This window comes from Neophocaena asiaeorientalis, unplaced genomic scaffold, assembly GCF_003031525.2.
Source record: "Neophocaena asiaeorientalis asiaeorientalis breed wild unplaced genomic scaffold, Neophocaena_asiaeorientalis_V1.1 scaffold96, whole genome shotgun sequence".
NCBI lineage: Eukaryota > Metazoa > Chordata > Mammalia > Artiodactyla > Phocoenidae > Neophocaena > Neophocaena asiaeorientalis.
In genome coordinates, this window is record NW_020175831.1 from 645,515 (window position 1) to 663,993 (window position 18,479).

At 38.7% G+C, this 18,479-nt stretch overlaps 1 protein-coding gene across 1 annotated transcript in view; it reads left to right on the plus strand.

The window, feature by feature from the left end:
• PDK1 (pyruvate dehydrogenase kinase 1) overlaps positions 1 to 14,860 on the plus strand; it is a 36,666-nt gene extending 21,806 nt beyond the window's left edge. Inside the window, exons 9-11 of the mRNA XM_024732862.1 lie at positions 6,460 to 6,570; positions 9,936 to 10,049; positions 12,165 to 14,860. Of these exons, the coding sequence (XP_024588630.1) occupies positions 6,460 to 6,570; positions 9,936 to 10,049; positions 12,165 to 12,305 (366 nt within the window). The 3' untranslated portion in view covers positions 12,306 to 14,860. The remainder of the gene's footprint in view (positions 1 to 6,459; positions 6,571 to 9,935; positions 10,050 to 12,164) is intronic.
• The last annotated feature ends 3,619 nt before the right edge of the window (positions 14,861 to 18,479 follow it).

Consider the following 18,479-nt stretch of genomic DNA (forward strand, 5'->3'; position numbering starts at 1 on the left):
TGAAGAATCTAGGGGCAGGACAGGAATAAAGACTCAGACGTAGAGAATGGACTTGAGGACACGGGGAGGGGGAAGGGTAAGCTGAGATGAAGTGAGAGAGTAGCATGGACATATATACACTACCAGATGTAAAATAGACAGCTAGTGGGAAGCAGCCACATAGCACAGGGAGATCAGCTCGGTGCTTTGTGACCACCTAGAGGGGTGGGATAGGGAGGGTGGGAGGGAGACACAAGAGGGAGGAGATACGGGGATATATGTATATGTATAGCTGATTCAGTTTGTTATACAGCAGAAACTAACAGCAATGTAAAGCAATTATACTCCAATAAAGATGTTTAAAAAAAAATACCATAACCAAAAATATGAGTCATGTTGATAGTAGGAACCCCTGATGGGAAGAGCACTTTACCTCTGTGGTCTTCCTTCCCCAAACCCTTTACGCCAGTCAAGCCATGAGCAAAACATCAAACAGATCCCAGCTGAGAGACGGTCTATGAAATACTCTCCAGAACTCCTCAAAACTCTGAAAGGTTAGCAGAAACAAGGAAAGTCTGAGAAACTATCACAGTCAGGAGAAGCCTAAGGAGACATTTTCCTGACAATCAAACGTAATGGGGTGTCCTGTTACGGAAAAAAGGCATAATGTGAACAAAATGTGGACTTTAGTTAATAATCACGTATCACTATTGGTTCATTAATTGTAACACATGTACCATATTAGTGTAATATATTAATAAAGAAAATTGGGTATGATGTAAAAATATATATATGTGATGCAACAACTCTGAAGATCAGTTACTTTCCAGGTCCCTAAAGTTGTGGGTGGTAGTTGTTTGTTTGGTGACTTTTCATTATAAAACTAATTCTGTAATGTATTCTTTGTTGTGTGTGCTTTCTGCTTAGTGGTCAGCTAATGATTGGACCGAGGTTTCTTTAAATGCCTTCTCCCAGTCTTTGTCAAGAGACTCTGTGTGCCTGTTGGGGCACACCTTCAGTGTTTAGCCAGGCAGTTGACAACTCTGAATTAACCTTCAGGTTCTGCTTATACAGAGCCTCAAGGTTAGTCAGAGGTGAAAGATTAGGACCCTCTTAGGTTCTTCCTGAACATAGCCCTGGGCATGAGCATGACCTTCTAGATTTCAGGATATCCTAAGCCCCTGTGGACATCTCATTCCTTAGCTTTTCCTACTAAGTTTTTTGGGTAGCCTATTATTTGCCTTAACTGTCGTAGACTGCCTCAGGCAGCTGTCAGATTAACTAGTTACCTCTAAGTGTTTTTGACAAGTGTTTGAGGATGCGGGGTACGTGCACCGAAGACTTTTTCGCACTGGGGAGCACAGAATCAGGTCAGAGAAAGATAGTCTTCCCAGTGGCTGCCAGGCAACTCTGGCTGCAAGTTGTTGATGGGTGGGGGAATGGGAGGTGGGAATAAGCCAAGTTAAAATACCACAAAGCTCATTGTTGTTTTTCTTGAGTCAATACTCCCCAGATTGCTACAAGCCTTCGGTTAATTTCCAGAGTCCTGACAATTTTTGCGTTTTTGCTTTGGTGCTTTGATGGAGGACTTTTTGGAGGTCCTTTCTCCACTGTTTCTGCTGACGTCACTCCTGCTATTCCTTTTGAGAAGACTTATGCTTATTCCAATTCCTGTTCCTTTGTATGTGACCAGTTATAAGTGACAGGTTTTGTTGTTTTCTTTGTTTAATTGAAGTTCTTAAGATCTTCAGCTCTGTTCTGAAATTTCATAATGATGTGACTTGATGTGAGCCTTTTTGTACCCATTGAGCTGGGTCCTTTAGAATTTCCACTGTTTCTTTGAAATACTTTCTTTACTGTTTCTCTTTCTGATAGTCATATTTCAAAGATATTGGGCTTTGTGAAATGGCCCTCTGATTTTTATCTTTTCTTCTTCTTTTTTATATCTTGAACTTTTCATTCTACTTTGAGATTTCTTTGACTTTGAATTCCCAACTCCTCTATTGAATTTTTATTTCTATTATAAATTTCCCAGGAACTTATTTTTTATTATTCCTTTTTTTTGTAGTATTCTGTTCTGGTTTCATCTTTTCTTTAAGTCACTCAGAGGATAGTGATATTAGTTATTTTTTTAAAAATTAAAATGCTTCAGCTCTTTGTACTGTTTCCTCTGAATTCCTTTTTTCTGTTTATCCCTCTTGGCTATTCATATAAAAGAATGAGGCACAAATAAATATATGGGAATATTCTCTGCTGAAAAGGTAATGTGAACGTGTCTCTTTTTTCCATTCCAGATGCTAATGTGTGCCTAATTTTTGGTTAGTTATGTGTCAGTTACTTGCTTATTAGGGTCTGTTTGATTCAAAATAAGTCCCATATGTCTTCCGCTTTGGGGCATCAGTTGTGCTGCAGCATGGTCTTTCTTGTACCTTTTTCTGCTTGTGTTTCCTGTGCTTTAGCATGCTTGTCTGCAGCTGCTTTCCATTACTTGCGGTCATCCATCACTGTATGGATCAAGGTTCACTGAGCTCTTCAGCACTCATCAGTGACTCATTCTGTGCTGGGGGACAGGCTTTGCTTAGGGACTCTGTGTCTGTCTGGTATAAAGAAAGGTTCATAATAACCCAGCAATTCCACTCCTGGGTATATACCCCAAAAAGCTTGAAAAACAGGTATTTAAGCAAAAACTTATACATGTGTGTTCATAGAAACATTATTCACGGTAGCCAAAATCTAGAAACAACCCAGATGTTCATCGGCTGATGAATAGATCAACAGAAATGTGGTACATCCATACAATGGAATATCATTTGGCCATAAAGGGAATGAGGTATTGGCTCATGCTACAACATGGATGCTACAACATTGAAAACAATATGGTAAGTGAAAGAAACTAATCACAAAAGGCCACCCATTATGATTTAATGTATGTGAAAAGTCCAGAATAGACAAATACATAGGGACAAGAGATACATTAGTGGTTGCTTAGGAGTGTAATCAGTAAAGAGCCCGTGGTTTCATGAAAATACTCTAAAATTGACTGGTGGTGGTTGTACATACCTGTGAATGGAGGCATACCTTGTCTTATGGCACTTCACTCTATTGTACTTTGCAGCATTATTGTAAAAAACTGAAGGTTTGTGGCAACCCTACGTTGAGCAAGTCTGTTGGCATCATTTTACGAACAGCATTTGCTCACTTCCTTTCTTTGTGTCACATTTTGGTAATTGCAATATTTCAAACTTTTTCATTATCGTGTTTATTATAGCGATCAGTGATCTTTGATATTCTAATTGTTTTTTGTTTTATATTTTTAAATTAATGTTTATGTACATTTTTTTAGACATAATACTGTTGCACACTTAATAGACTACAGGATAAGTGTAAACATAATTTTATAGGCACTGGGAAACCAGAAAACTCAAGTGACTCGTTTTATTGTGATATTTGCTTTACTGTGGTATCTGGACCTGAACTCACAATATCTCCCAGGTATGCCTGTATGTTAAAAACCATTGAGTTGTATACTTTAAATGGGTGAATAGTATGGTATGTGAATTATATTTCCATAAAGCTGTTTAAAGAAAGAAAGGCTTACAAGGGTTTTGAACAGACTGTTCCAGAAGCTTCTGTACAAGTCCTTAGCTATATCAGGCTCTCCTCACATCCAGGTCATATGACTGCATCTGCTCTTGTTACCGCTTTCCATGTTAAATGCTTGCTTTAATTTTCTTCAGTAGAGCTTTCATCCCCATCACTTACTCTAGACTTTTCAGGATCAAGGCCTGGATTTTTTTGCCCCCCATTCTTATAGCTTGTTGAAACTATTGACATTTTTTTTTTTACTTTTTATCCCTCTGCTAAAAATCCTGCAAAAGAATTGGTTTTTTCTGACTTACAAGTCTAGCTACTGTTTCAGATTTGGTGTTTGGTCTATATTCAGTAAATAACATAAGTGTTTACAGCCACATGTCTTATAAATTAAAACTTAAATGTCTTGGTTCATTCACTGTTAGCAGTTTTACAAACCGGACATTTAAAAGCTGTTGACTAAGAAACTTTAGGAGCTATGGGTGAATTCAGGATTAGTAAATTTCCTGCCTTCAGAACTGTCATCAAGTTAGTAGTGGTTCATTTCCCGTGGACCTGAAAATCCACATATATTAGCCCAGGGAGCCTAGTGTTATGGGAAACAGGACTTTAGGGATGGCAGGTCTCAGATGACATTGAGAGGTGGTGATTTCATGCGCTGAGGAGAAAATTTTCAAAGTAATTGGCAAACTTCTCTTCCTCTGCCTTCCTGTTGACATTACTCCACACTGCCCTTCTCCTTCACAGTCTCTTTCCTTTTCCTTGGTGTAGGCTTATGTTTCTATGATTCTTGATTTTTTTTTCTTCAAATAATATTTAGAGTTTTTCAATTTTCACATCTCTTTCGCAATATATTTGTCATCAGAGTGCCATTCTTCTTGTCTTAAATATATGCAGACCAAACGTGTCTGTCTGTCTCTCCGTTATTCCCTCTGTCCCTTTTTCCCAAAGAACTCAGGTTCTGTTATAATACCTGTTACAATTCTCTTGGAAAATCTTTTGACCACTTCAAAAATGTACTGGTTCCAGTTTATTGTATTTTTGGCTGCAAAGCAAAAGCAGTTACCTTTATCAATTTTTAACTATATTTCCATGGCTTAGATTACCCCTCCACCTCTAATGAGATGACACTTCTCAGAGTCACCCCTGGCCTTTCTTTTCCACTCGCTGCTTTTATCATACTAACCTATGGCTAGAAATCACTTCTTGTTTCATACCTGCTGGATTGCTGTAGTGTTTCTGACCAAAAGGTTAAGGAAAATCAGGAAATATTTATTGAAGTGTACCTTTTAATCTTAGTATCTAATGTGTTGTTTACTTAATATTTATAGAACCACACTTGACTCATGTTACCAGTAAATGTGCAGCAGAGCATTAAATTAAAGGATGAATAATTAACAAATTGATGGATCTCAGAAAATACCCAGAGCCCTTCATTCATCTTACTAAAATAAATCTCTTCACAGGGCTTGAATTCATAGCCAAGAACAATTTCAAGCATAATGCTACATATATAAGTTCTTAATAAAGTGCTTGTATATTTTTATACTGTAGTTATCTAATTATAGACATCAGAGGCCAGTCTTCAAATGATATTTCAAAGCAGATTTGTATTTGAAAAATTAAAATAGCTATGAATTTCCATTGTGAGAGTAATAGATGTGCACATAAATATTTTTAGAGACTATATAAAAACTCAGCTGTAAGCCATTCACATTGGCTTTTTAATATGTATCATTCCATACAGTTTTTATCTGTATATCTATACACATGTTAAAACCAGGTTTGTATATCACAACCATGTTAATATTATAGATAGAATCAATTTAGATTTTGTGACAAGGGAAAATGGCTAAAGTAGATTAAAAGATAAGCTGTACGATAGCTAGGAAAACAAGTCCATGTTAACTGAAGGAAAACAACGAAGACAATCTAAATAAATTACTAAATTCAATCTACCATATGATTTGAGTTGGAAAATGACATAAGAACAATGTAAAGAACTGTGTCCTTTATAACTCACCAGAAAGTTGTCTGGGAGACTGTGCTGTGAAATTACTTGTAGATGAGACTCTAAAACACAATGAAATGGTTCTGTTTTTTTCCTCCCTGAAAATGGAAATTATACTTTTATTTCCATAATAGAGGTAATTGTGGAAAAAAATTAAGAAACTAAAACCCCAAAAGAAGAAAGTCACTCATAATTCCATTGACAATTATATTTCGTTAGACTTCTTTACAATTTTTGCAGAATTAGAATGTCATAAATGCTTCTCCATTTTTTTTTGCTACTTAACAATATTTTATGAGCCTCTCATGCCAGTACATACAGTTCTACCTAATATTTAGTGGCGAAATAGTATTCTGTTTTAGAATGTATGTTAGTTTACTTAAATAGCCCCCTATTGAGGTGGTAATCCAGTTTTAGCTGTTCTACACAGTACTGTGATGGATATTCTCATACGTACTTAGCATGCTTTCCGGATTATTTTCTCAGGATAAACGTTGTGTCAAAGGGTACATGCATGTTTCATCTGGTTGCCAAACTGCCTGCTAGAAAGGAATTACAAATTTATTGTTACATCCAAGATAAGCTAAGCCTATGCCCCATTGTGTGCTGTACTGCATCATTAGTGTGACTGCAATAATTACACAAAGCCACAGCATTGAAATTTGTATTACAGTGGAGTTCTTATGTCTTAGAATTCTACATATTAGAGGGGTTAAGTCCAGCAGTGATGGAAATGTTTACATTCGCAACTTGTATCACGTGGTATTCATTTTGGAAAGCAGAGCTTTTCAGCCAGCAGTTAAATGGTGACACAGCATGTGTTGGTATTTTGCTGTTTCTTGGACTTGGTGACAGGCTATGATCCTTTATTACCTTAGATGAGTGACCGAGGAGGTGGTGTTCCTCTGAGGAAAATTGACCGACTCTTCAACTACATGTATTCAACTGCACCCCGGCCTCGCGTTGAGACGTCCCGAGCAGTGCCCTTGGTATGTGATCAAGAAATTGTGAAGCAGGTTTTCGTGACTTGTCATAAAATAATTTACCACATAAATCAGTAAAGCCATTGTGTAGGTTTCACCACAAGGACGAAATGAAGCTGTTAGGGGGGAAAAACCCCACTTTCCTCTAAATTTATAGTTTTTAAAATGCTTTTTTTTAAAAATGATAAGAGCATAGGACAAGGAGTATGGTTTTAGAGTTCTTGTTGCAAGGACAAGGTAAATAGTGGTGTGTCAGTAGTTTCCACGTGGTAAACCACATTTTGATATATTATCTCTAATGTGAAGCCTAAATTACCAGCTTTACTAGTACTTGGTTTAATCTTCAGTGTTTGGGGTTTTTTTCCCCTCAAGTACTTGTAATTAGAAAGATTACATGTTTGAGACTGAGAAGTATGACTAGAGCTCTGATCAGTTTGCCAACCTGAAAATGGCTCAAATGATAATGGCGTTAATAGGTTTTTTAACTGATCATAGTCACCTATTTTCAAGTTTTAATAAGGTTAGCTTTTGAATGGACTCATCCATGGTCCTCCAACACCCAGAAGAGCACTTTGCCAAATCTCTTACCTGTAATTCTGGAAAAACTCTTGTTCTTCTGGGCTTTGAAGGTTCTCTGGCATATACACTGGAGTTACACTGTAATGTGATTAAAAACAGTATAAGATGGGTCTATTTTAGACTCTTTCCTACGAAGTTACTAAAAGGACTTCATTCTAATTGCACAGCACATTCTACAACTGTAATACAGTTCATGTCTTACCAAACTTTTAAAATGATTGCCCTAGGAATGTGCTTTTCAAGTTGAGATATGGGTAGGCATCCATGTGCCGTGGGACAGAAAAGGTCAAATAAACACCAGTGTCTTCTTAGATCCTGATTTTACTCTAAGAAGTGGAGAAAAGGGATATGCTGCTTTTGTAGTGAACAAACATTGTAGAATTTTTGTGGAGAGCGGCATACTGTACTAGTCCAGACTCTGAGTCTAAACTGTCTGGTCCATTCTCAGCTCTACTACATCCTAGCTGTGTAGCCTTGGGAATATTTTTGACCTTTCAATACCATAATTTCCCCAGCTTTAAATTTCGAATTATGGACTTCCCTGATGGTCCAATAGTTAAGACTCCATGCTTCCACTGCAGGGGGTACGGGTTTGATCCCCGATTGGGGAACTAAAATCCCACATGCAGCGTGGTGTGGCCAAAAAAAAAAAATCGAATTATTATAAAGATTGAGTTAATATCTAAAATGCTTTTTATAGTACCTGGCACACAGTAAATGCCATGTAAGTGTTTGTTTAGGATGCAAAATTTACTTGAATTTTTAAGAAAACAGGAGGCCTACACCTACGCAGCCTTACCGAGGGTAAGCCTATTGTTAGGCTTTTACACAGCCTCATTCCTGATGTCATGACCCCTTTGTAAGTGGACCCAGTAGCACTGGCGCGTCTGGGGAAAGGCTGCTTGACCTCCACAGGAGGGGTCATCAGGTCATACCTGATGACTGAGAGCTTCCTCCACGTGATGCCTTCTGGTGGGCATCTACATGGATGGAATGTCTTCATGCTGTAAGCCTGTTCAGAGAGGACTGTCCACATTTCCCTCTTCTAGACCTTCTCTGTTAATCCAGTTTTGTTCTTTCCAAGTCTCTGACCAGCCAGCCCATTTGCCACTGCCCATGGTCCATGTAGGTGTTCCACTTTGAATTCCACCCACTGGTAGGATTTGCTTTCACTCCTGTCTTTCAGGCCCGGCCCTGAGAGAGGCTGTAGTGAAAAGGCAGTCCACTTTGGCTGGTGTGGGCCACTGTGTAGCTCCAGCAGTGGACCAGGCCTGTGCTATTTTACTTTTATGTTAACTACTTAAAGGGGAAGCCTGATGGGTCCGCAGGTGCGGTAGGTTCAGGGAGAGGCAGTGATAAAGTAGATCAGGTACCATGGGATCCTGAGCCACCTGCTCATGCAGTTTTCCTGGGGCCGTTTCTAGAGCCACTTAATGTGTCAGTCAGGGTCCCGCCTGGAAAGAGGTAATTATAAGTCAAGGAAGGCTTATCTACGAAGAGACAAATTACAGAAACAGGGGTGGGATAGCACAGGAATCCTGGCTAGCAGCCGCAGAGCTGTCACCACCCTGACTCAAGGGGAGAAGGAGAAGTTAGCAGAACCCAGAAGGGCAAGTTGCAGAGCAGCTGCTTACTCCCCAGGGACCCAGCCTGCCCAGGGGAAGCAACCTCAGTGAGAAAGAAGCAGGGGATGAATACCCTGACTTGATTCCCTTGGAACTCCTACTGGGTTTCCCATTGGCTAGACCCACTGGAACCAGAGGGCAAAGAAATCCACTGACATCTGTTCAGGTCAGCCTCCCAGGGCAAGGAGAAATGTGGAGAATGGATAGTTGATTTGGGGGGGTAAACAGAAACTCTGGTTTAAAAAAATCAAGTAATAAGTGATAGAGGTAGATAAGGCCAGAGCCTGGATTTGTTAATAGCAGATTCCTGAATCCACATGCACTCTTTACTGAAGTACTATATGGAATGTCATTGAACACCTGAGTTGGTGATAAGACCCTTTTTTACATTTATCCAAATGTTCTGCTTTGTATTAAAGAATTGGTAGGATTTATCCAGGTAAAGATGGCCATTCCAGATACTGGGAACAGAATGAACAGACACAGATGTGAAAAATAACATGATCTGTTTGAGGGACTTAGGAGGAGATTTACTTCAGCTGGACTGGAAAGTGGGTGGACAGACCTGATCTTACAGTCTTGAAAGCTCTTTTTTAGAAGCTTGGATTTTTAGGCAGTGGGTCTGGATGATGGGGGTGGGGAGGGTTTTGGGGTGCTTCAAAGATTTTTAAGCAGGGTAAGTGACCTGTCAGTGAGAATTAAAAGAGAGCTATTAGGGATCTCTTCAGGTTCAGAACACGGGCTGCAGTTCCTGGTGTGAGGCCATGACATATATCTGTTAGGCTGCCACCAGGCTCTGTTAGGCTGCCACCAGGCTCTTTCTACCCTTGCTCCCGAGAGAGGCCATGTTTTATGTAGTATCACCGAAAGCAGTATTGGGATGCTCTGGAGCAGGGCAGTAAAGAAGAGAAACGTGCTTCTTCTAGACCCCCACAGGTCATTTTATACAAATAAGAAGAATGAGGAATTTTAAATGACCAGAGGGAAGCCGTCTAATGCAGTACTCAACTGGGCTGCAGCTTGATCATTTTTAATACTTAAGTATTAACTGATCTTTTAGATGTGGGCTCTGATAGCCCTGGGATACTCCAATAACGTTTATTTTAATTAGAGAAGTATTTCAGTGTGTGGCTTTCCGAATAGAATTTCATTTTTCTCATCAAACAGGCTGGTTTTGGTTACGGATTGCCCATATCACGCCTTTATGCACAGTACTTCCAAGGAGACCTAAAGCTGTATTCCCTAGAGGGCTATGGGACAGATGCAGTTATCTACATTAAGGTAATGACTATAGTCTTCTGGACTTAATGATACTTCTTTGATTATAAGATGCCAGCATTTAACTGTAATGAAATTTTCTTCTACCTCGTGCTATTAAAATATAAATGTTTTTATTACAAGGATCTCCTCTGCTTTGACAAATGATCTCTTTGACTGTGGGTAAGAAACGCTGGACTATAATGATCAGGGCTTTGTTAATAGAAAAAAAACTGGGTTAAAGTGGGGCTTCAAAAACTTATGTTAAAATTAAATTTGTAAGATAAGACACATGAATTGACATTGATTCACCAGCCTTTTGATGTACTTGCTGAGGCCTTTCATTTGCATATGGGTCTGCAGATTGAAGTTTCAATTATCTTTCTTGCAGAAGCTATACTTACAATACCTTGTTTTAGTTTCTTTAATCAAAGAAATAGCCAAGTGCATAATCCTTGTTGATTATTATGCATTTCCTTACAGTTGTCTTCTGATTTGACAGCAATTTTTATGTGGCTTTCCTTCATGAGTCTTTATGAAACATTCATCTTAGTTTTCAAAGAACCCCCCCCTCCCCGCCCATTTTTTGTGCTTTGTTAAAAGCAATACTTAGATTAAATTACAATGACAGATTTAAGTATATTAACAGATTTAGGAACAATTACAGGTGACTCTTGGTAAGCATATAGCTCACCTGGTGGAAACAGACTTGCCTGGGTTGTTCCATGTGTTTATCTGACAAATCAGTATAAATTACAGGGATAGAAAGCCCTGGATTAGTTCAGCAGTGGGCTGTTGGTACCTAATTTTTTAGCGACACTAGTTTCTTGTTCTGGCCACTAGATGGCACCTATTTTATAGGAAATGCTAAAGACTTTACATTAGAAAAAGTAAAAATTGTCTGAAAAGGTTAAGTTCTTTCAAGATAATTTTCTTTTTTTAAACTATCTCAATTGTGAGCAACTTAAAAACATTGCCTTCATGATGCCCTTTTTATCATCAAATGTAACATTTTTGTTTGAGTCTATAGATCAAGGCGTTCCAGCATAAAGAGAATATGATGTATAGGTGAAAGGTTTCTAGCTCCATTTGGGAAAAAAATAGAATACATGAAGTCTTATAGAATAATTAAGGTCCTTCCTTCCTATTATTGGAATGAAACTTCCAGTTCAATATTTTCTACATCTTGGGGAATACCTGTGGCTTAAGGTTGAAATCCTACCAAAATATCCTAATTTGAAGATAATGAGGAACATAGTTTATCTCAATGATACACGGGAAGCTGAAATAGAACGGTGAATTAATTGTGATAATATGTTGGAAACATGAAATTACAATCAGCCCTCTGTATCCCCGGGTTCCATATCCATAGATCTGAACACGACTAAAAAATATTTGAGGAAAAAAGAAATTCCAGAAAGTTGCAAAAAGCAGAACTTGAATTTGCTGCACATCAGCACCTATTTACATAATATCTACGTCATATTTGTATAGCATTTACATTGTATTAGCTATTATAATTAATCTAGAGATGATTTAAAGTATACAGGAGGATGTGTAAAGATTATACATAGATACTACAGCATTTTATATAAGCGACTTGAGCATGGGCAGACTTTGGTATGCATGCGGGGGTGGGGGGGTGATACAGAGGGTCAGCGATGCATGATGCAGAAATCATATACAGAAATCATGCTATAACTAAAATTAGTGACGTTAATGTAGGAGAAGACACAGGATCAAACCCAGATTTCATTAAATGATTGTACAATTACATAAGGTACATATGTAAATTTTTATGCTTTTACACTTAACTGACTTTTTCAGTTAACCAACTTCTGTTTGTCATGTTTTATAAGAATGTCTATCACACTTCAATCCAGCAGCTCCCAGGCTGGCTGGAGAATTACCGCAAGCAATAAACTCAACATGCACATCAAGCAGTTGCCTTGGGCTTAGTAAATAACACGTTTCAAAGATGTGCTCTATTTTAAAATGTATGTAGATGGTCTTATGTTTGATAAAATACAAATCCAATGAAGTATTGTTTAATTTGTAGTAACCTTTTGGCCACTGTAGATTTTCTCAAATAATGCATTCCCAAAAAATGCCTGATATAGGTCCTGCTTTGACTTTCAGGCTCTGTCAACAGAATCAATAGAAAGACTCCCGGTATATAACAAAGCTGCCTGGAAGCATTACAACACCAACCACGAGGCTGACGACTGGTGTGTTCCCAGCAGAGAACCGAAAGACATGACGACATTCCGCAGTGCCTAGACACACTTGGGACCCCTGGAAAATCCAGATGTGTTTTTTTATTAAATTTGGAAGGGATGGTGTTCAGAACTACACTATACCAAATACTTCATGTGTCGTTTTCACAGTTAACTATTTGGGTAGATAGAATAAGTGGTAAGTTAAATTCCTTTTATGCCCATTAAATCTCCTAAAGGATGAAGTTGTACCTATTTTACACTTAAATTTTCACAGTTAATTGAACATTTTTAAACAACTGTAGTTCTGGTCAACTTTCTCTTTACAGTAGACTTCAGAAGCGTAGAAGTCTTTGGGTTTCTACAGGAAGCTGTGTAGTTTTGTAGTTTTTTTAAGAAATACTTTTATGTCTGCTAGAAACATTTCCTTAATATCGATTAGCCAGTTAGCCATCTTTCTGTTTTAGAGGAGTTCTGCCAGCCTTTATTTAGTAATGACAGATGTAATAAGATGATTTACAGATTTACACGACTGACGACAATTAAAGCGGTAAACAGTTGCCCTGTTAAGTGTAGAACCAGCCACCTTTCAGCATCTACATGCATTGTCTTCACTCTGAAGTTAATTTATCATGTTTTAATTTTATTGCAAAGGATTGTAATGATTGATTTCCTATGGAACTAAACCAAGATCATGGGCAATCTACTTTGAATATGCTTATGATTAATGCAATGGGAAATTTTTATACTAAAACCTAACAGCTGCTAAAATTCTAAATTGACTTTAAGAAATTGAGGGCAGAACAGTGAGTCGCAAAAACTGTACTAAAGATTGTTGAGATTACCTGGGGGCGCTTTTGAGAAAGTTTTTCTGAGTCCTACTCCAGACATACAGAATCAGACTGTGGCTGGAGTCCAGGAATCTCAGTTTTTATAACACTTCCTAGACCAGTCTGATGCCTCACCTAGTTAGGAAGCCACGCTTTTAAAGTGAGTAATGATGATACCACATTTGCTAACATAACAGATCTTTATATTTTGGTTTTCACCTATTGAAAGGTCAGACTTCTAGACTCTGGTGCAATTAGAAGCATAATTGGAAGCAAGAGACAAGTTAGCTACAGAAGAAGAGTCAGGTAACCAAAGGATTAGAACCGTAAATGCACAGGTATTGACAAAAAACATGTTATGAAAAATATCTATACTTTATCAGGAAAAAGTCACCTTGGGCTTATCACATTCAAATGTTTGCATTCGAATGTTAATTTGTAGTGTACAGATTTTTGGTATATTCAGTATATTATAACTCTGTTAGGCTTTAAGACAGAGATACCAAACAGGTGGTATCATCTTCGTTTTTGAGACTCAGAGTATAGCCCAAAGCTGCCTAGAATTGGCGTGAGGGCTCAGGCTGTATCTGCTGATCACTGTCAGCCGCCTGGTCTAAGAGACTATGAAAGTCAGGAGACTAAGTTGTTAGTCTTACCTCATCTTTTAAGGTGACAGGGAAGTACACTGAAAATAAATTTTAAAGTAAGATTTTAAATGTTTAAAGAACAGCTTTACTACTTAAATGGGGAACTTTATCTGGTAAATACATTGAGTTGAAACAGCTCATTCTCAAAAGGATTATGTAAGCTTAACAGTGCTATACAAATTTGTAAATTGGAAGGGATGTTAAAGGGCCGTTAGCCCAGGACTCTCACATAAGAGATGAGGATCCTGAAACTCGGGGTGTGTGGGGTTTGCCCAGGGCTGATTAGCTGATGTGACCAAATGTTGGAAGAAGATCTTTTACCTATTACTCCTTAATTATGGATTTTATGATAAACAATAGGATATGCTAGTGGATGATTTATATTAGTTCAATGTGTCACAGTTTTTTTAGCTTAAAATTACACTTTTCTTATAATGATGAAATAGTTTCAAATCCTTTGAATCGAAGTATTCACTTTCTTTCCTAAATGAGACATTTGTACAACTGACATAAATTTGATATTTTTACTTATGATCCACACACCCACACACAAAATTAAAGTTTCTTTCTTTATTTAAGAGCTAAGAAATTGTATTTTCAAAGGAAGAATGAAATCTTTTCCTTTAGTTTCTTTCTAAGGTATAATGGCTTTTTCACTTTGTTACTGTGGTAAGGGACACAAAGTTACATACAGAAATATTTGGGGGAATGCTTTCTCTTAGTTGGTTTTAAATTATTGTGCTACTTGGAAAGTTTTTAGATTCTTATACTATTTTCCCCCACCAGCATTTAATATGATGCCATGTAGGTTTTTAAAATATACTGAAAGATAAGAAATGGATACTAAGTGATTTTTGTAACCTGGGCATTTAATGAATATGCCAACATTTTTTTAGGAAGAATCACAAAAAGTATTCTGCCCTGTACTTAAAGTACTAGCTGGCTTTAGATGTCTTCATACTTAATGGTAATCACTTTCTTGCACTGTGAAGTTGTTACATGAAGATGTTGAAGTGGCAGTCTACCCTATTATTTTATAAAATGTTTTGTGTATGGCAATAAACTGAAAACATGGATCAACTCTTATTCTGAAAATAAACTGACCAATTGTTTTTTAAAATAAAGGTCTCTTTCATCATCAAGGGTCAGCTTTCTGTAAACATTCAAAAAGTCGAAGCTACATGGCTCACAGTGCACCTCACTATGCTTGGTAGAGGAAGTGTTTAGATTTCCAACGTGTATATTCTAATCGCCAAAGCAGGCAGTCGTTTGTATGGATTGAGTTATGCTAGATTTTCATTATCCAGACAGCCACAGATGACTGACTTACTGCATAAATGAACATCTTCTCTTATGTGATTTTCAAGAGGTTATGTTAGTATACTCTTTGAATAACTTTTCACAATATAAGTAATATAGGAAAAGCCTTAATTTAACCAGCATTACTGTGTGCTTGTACCAGCCGAAAGTCAAAATTAAACTCCTCTAGTCAAAGACAGGTTCCTGTCCTGTTCCTGATGAATGGGATATGACCATCAATCTTCCCTTCATTATTAAAGCCAGCAAGTTCCATAAAAGGACTGCATAGGTAAAGAACCAGGGAAACAGACTACTAGTGTTAGGGTCCCTTTGTGGCCTTGTGAACAGCCAATCAGAAAGGAAGCCAAAAAAAAAAAAAAAAAGTCAACCAATTTGTTTGCATCTTCATTTGCTGTGCCATAAATGTGAAGTTTTAAACAGATGAGTAATCAGGGTTGAGTTAAGCTGGTTTGCAAATACTGTATATGATTAACTTCTGGCCCCCAAAATTAAATTTTCTTATAGTCAAACTGAATGCACTTGAAAAAATGTGGCGTGAAGTATTTTATATATGGCAAAAAAGAACACACTGCTGGTTTGCTTAGTCCTGGCATTCTTAAATTACTGCACCTTTTGTTCTGTTTACACGTTTGGAAATAATTAGGTATATGCTACCCACTCTTCACGTTTCTTCAGCAGTCATTAACCATAGGCTTTTAATAGCGAGAGACAAGACTGCCAGCCTTTTCAAATTTATGACATGAGATGACCATAAAATTGGGTGGCCATGAGATTCTATATTATTATAGATATAAAACCATTTGGGGGAAGGAGGATCAAGATGGTGGAGTAGGAGGATGTGGAGCTCACCTACCGCCATAAACACATCAAAAATACACCTGCAGGTGGAACAATTCACACGTAAAACCAACTGGAAACTGGCAGAAGATCTCTTACACAACTAAAGCTGCCGAAAAGATTTTCCATGTAATTGGGTAGGACCAAACACATAAAAAAAAGGCATCAGGATGGGACCAGCACCCCTGGGAGGGATCTGTGAAGGAGGAAAGGTCCCCATGGGCAGGCTCTCACTCTGGGGAGCCCCCTTGCCTGCTGGGAGGTCTGCTGGGAGAGGCTGGAGTGGCCTGGACTCTGATTGCAGGGAGTGTGTGCATGCTGACTTGCCTAGCGATCAGGGTGGAGGGAGACCAGTACTAACAGCTGCCACCTCCTGCCCTTCCCAGTCCCAAAGGCATGCAGAGCAGGGCTGCTGGAACGCACAGTGGAAAGATGCTGAATCTCGGGCAGATAGGCCCTGGGATAGGACTCTGTCTAACTGCATGGAGATAGCCTGGAGGGCCTGGGGTGTGGTCTAGGCCAAATCTCAGAGCTCATTGTCAGCATGTGAACAGCGGGGCACAGGTCCAGCATCGCAATCCACTGCCAGCACACACACACACAGTGGTGCCACAGAGATGCATGTCTCTGTGCAGACAGTCCCTGGGGAGGAATACACAGCAGTTTGTTTCCCCGTGGGAGCTCTCCAGTTCCACCCACCCCACACTGTAACCTGGGGCCAGATCTAGGGTGGACAGGTCCTGGGAGAGGCCTGTCATGGAGGCAGCCCAAGTCCCGGGCAGCAGCACAAACACCTCCATTCCTGCAGCCACAGCACCAGCCCACCCCACACTACAGCCTAGTACTAGGTCTGGGATGAACGTAACGGAGAAAGCGACGCGACCTTGGGCTGCTTCCAGGCAGAACTGAACATACCTGCATGGGCAGCACATAGGTTTGCTGTGACCACAGGGGCCTCACTTGCTTCAGCAATCATCTCCTTTGAGACACAGCACACACTTCAGGGCGATGAAGCCTTATCAAACCTGACCCTCAAGGCTTCTACTCCCAACAACCAAGCAGCAAACCCCATCCCTGACAGGGATATGACAGCCACAGAGCAAAGAGGAGGCCCAGTGAAGGCTCTGGACACCACAACACCAATCACACCCACTATCAAGGGAATAATGGCCTTAAGGAAATACGTGACTGGCCTCCATACCAAAACCAGCCCTTGCACCAAAAATATTGGACTCACAGTCTTACCCAGGGATGTTCCCACATAAAAACACCCCTTCCAGACCACAGTAGATAACTTTCTCTGTCTCTGATTTTAGGAGAAACAGTTAAGTAAATGAAAAAGAGGAACTACTCCCAATTAAAAGAACACGAGAAATCCCCTGAAAGAATTAATGAAACAGACTTCAGTCTACTAGACCCTGAGTTCGAAAAGGAGGTAATAAAAATGCTAAAGGAATTAAGAAAGAGTATCGATAGAAATGCAGATCACTGTAACATGGAACTAGAAACTCTAAAGAGGAGCCAATCAAAATTAGACAATTCAATCACCAAGATAAAAACCAATCTAGAAGCAATGAATAGCAGATTAAATAACACAGGATGAATAAGTGATCTGGAAGATAAAATAATGGAAATCACCCCATCAGAACAGCAGACAGAAAGACCAATGGGAAAAAAAATGAAAGCAACAGACAAGATCTATGGGATAATATAAAGCATGCCAACCTACACATAATAGGGGTTCCACAAGGAGAAGTTAGGAGGGGATCAAAAATTTATTTGAAGAAATTAGGTTTGGGAAGTTTTCAGCCATAAATAAGGAAACAGATATCCAGGTACAGGAAGCACAGAGGGTCCCAAACAAGATGAACCCAAGCAGACCTACACCAAGACATACCATAATTACAATGGCAAAAGTTAAAGATAAAAGAGGATTCTAAAGGCAGCAAGAGAAAAACAAAGTCAGTTACAAGAGAACCCCCATAAGGCTATCAGCTTATTTCCTTGCAGAAACTTTGTAGGGCAGAAGGGAGTGGCATGATATATTCAAAGTCCTGAAAGGGAAAAACCTGCAACCTAGTATACTCTACCCAGCAAGATTTTCATTTAGAGTAGAATGAGAAAAAGAATTTCTCAGACAAGCAAAAACTAAGAATACAGCAATACCAAATCTACCCTGAAAGAAATCTTGAAAGGTCTTCTCTAAATACAAAAGTAAGAATCTATAGGAAAGGAAAAATCACAATAGGAAAGGTAAATATATCAAAGGTCACTTAAGTAAACCAGTACACAGACTACAAAACAATCAATTTTGTAAAAGTGATAACTACAATTAACAGCAAAAGGATAAACGTGAAGATGTCCTATTTTACATCCAAATCACAAAATGTGGGGGAGGGGAGTAGAAAAGAAAGATCTTTTATAGAATGTGTTTGAACTTATATGACTATCAGTCTAAAGCAAGAAGATAAAACCAGGGTAACCACAAATCAAAAACATACAATAGATTCACAAAAACTAAAAAGAAAGGAACTCAAGCATAATAGAAAAGAAAACCATCAAACCACAGAAGGAAAAAACAAAGAGAAGAAATGAACAAAGAAC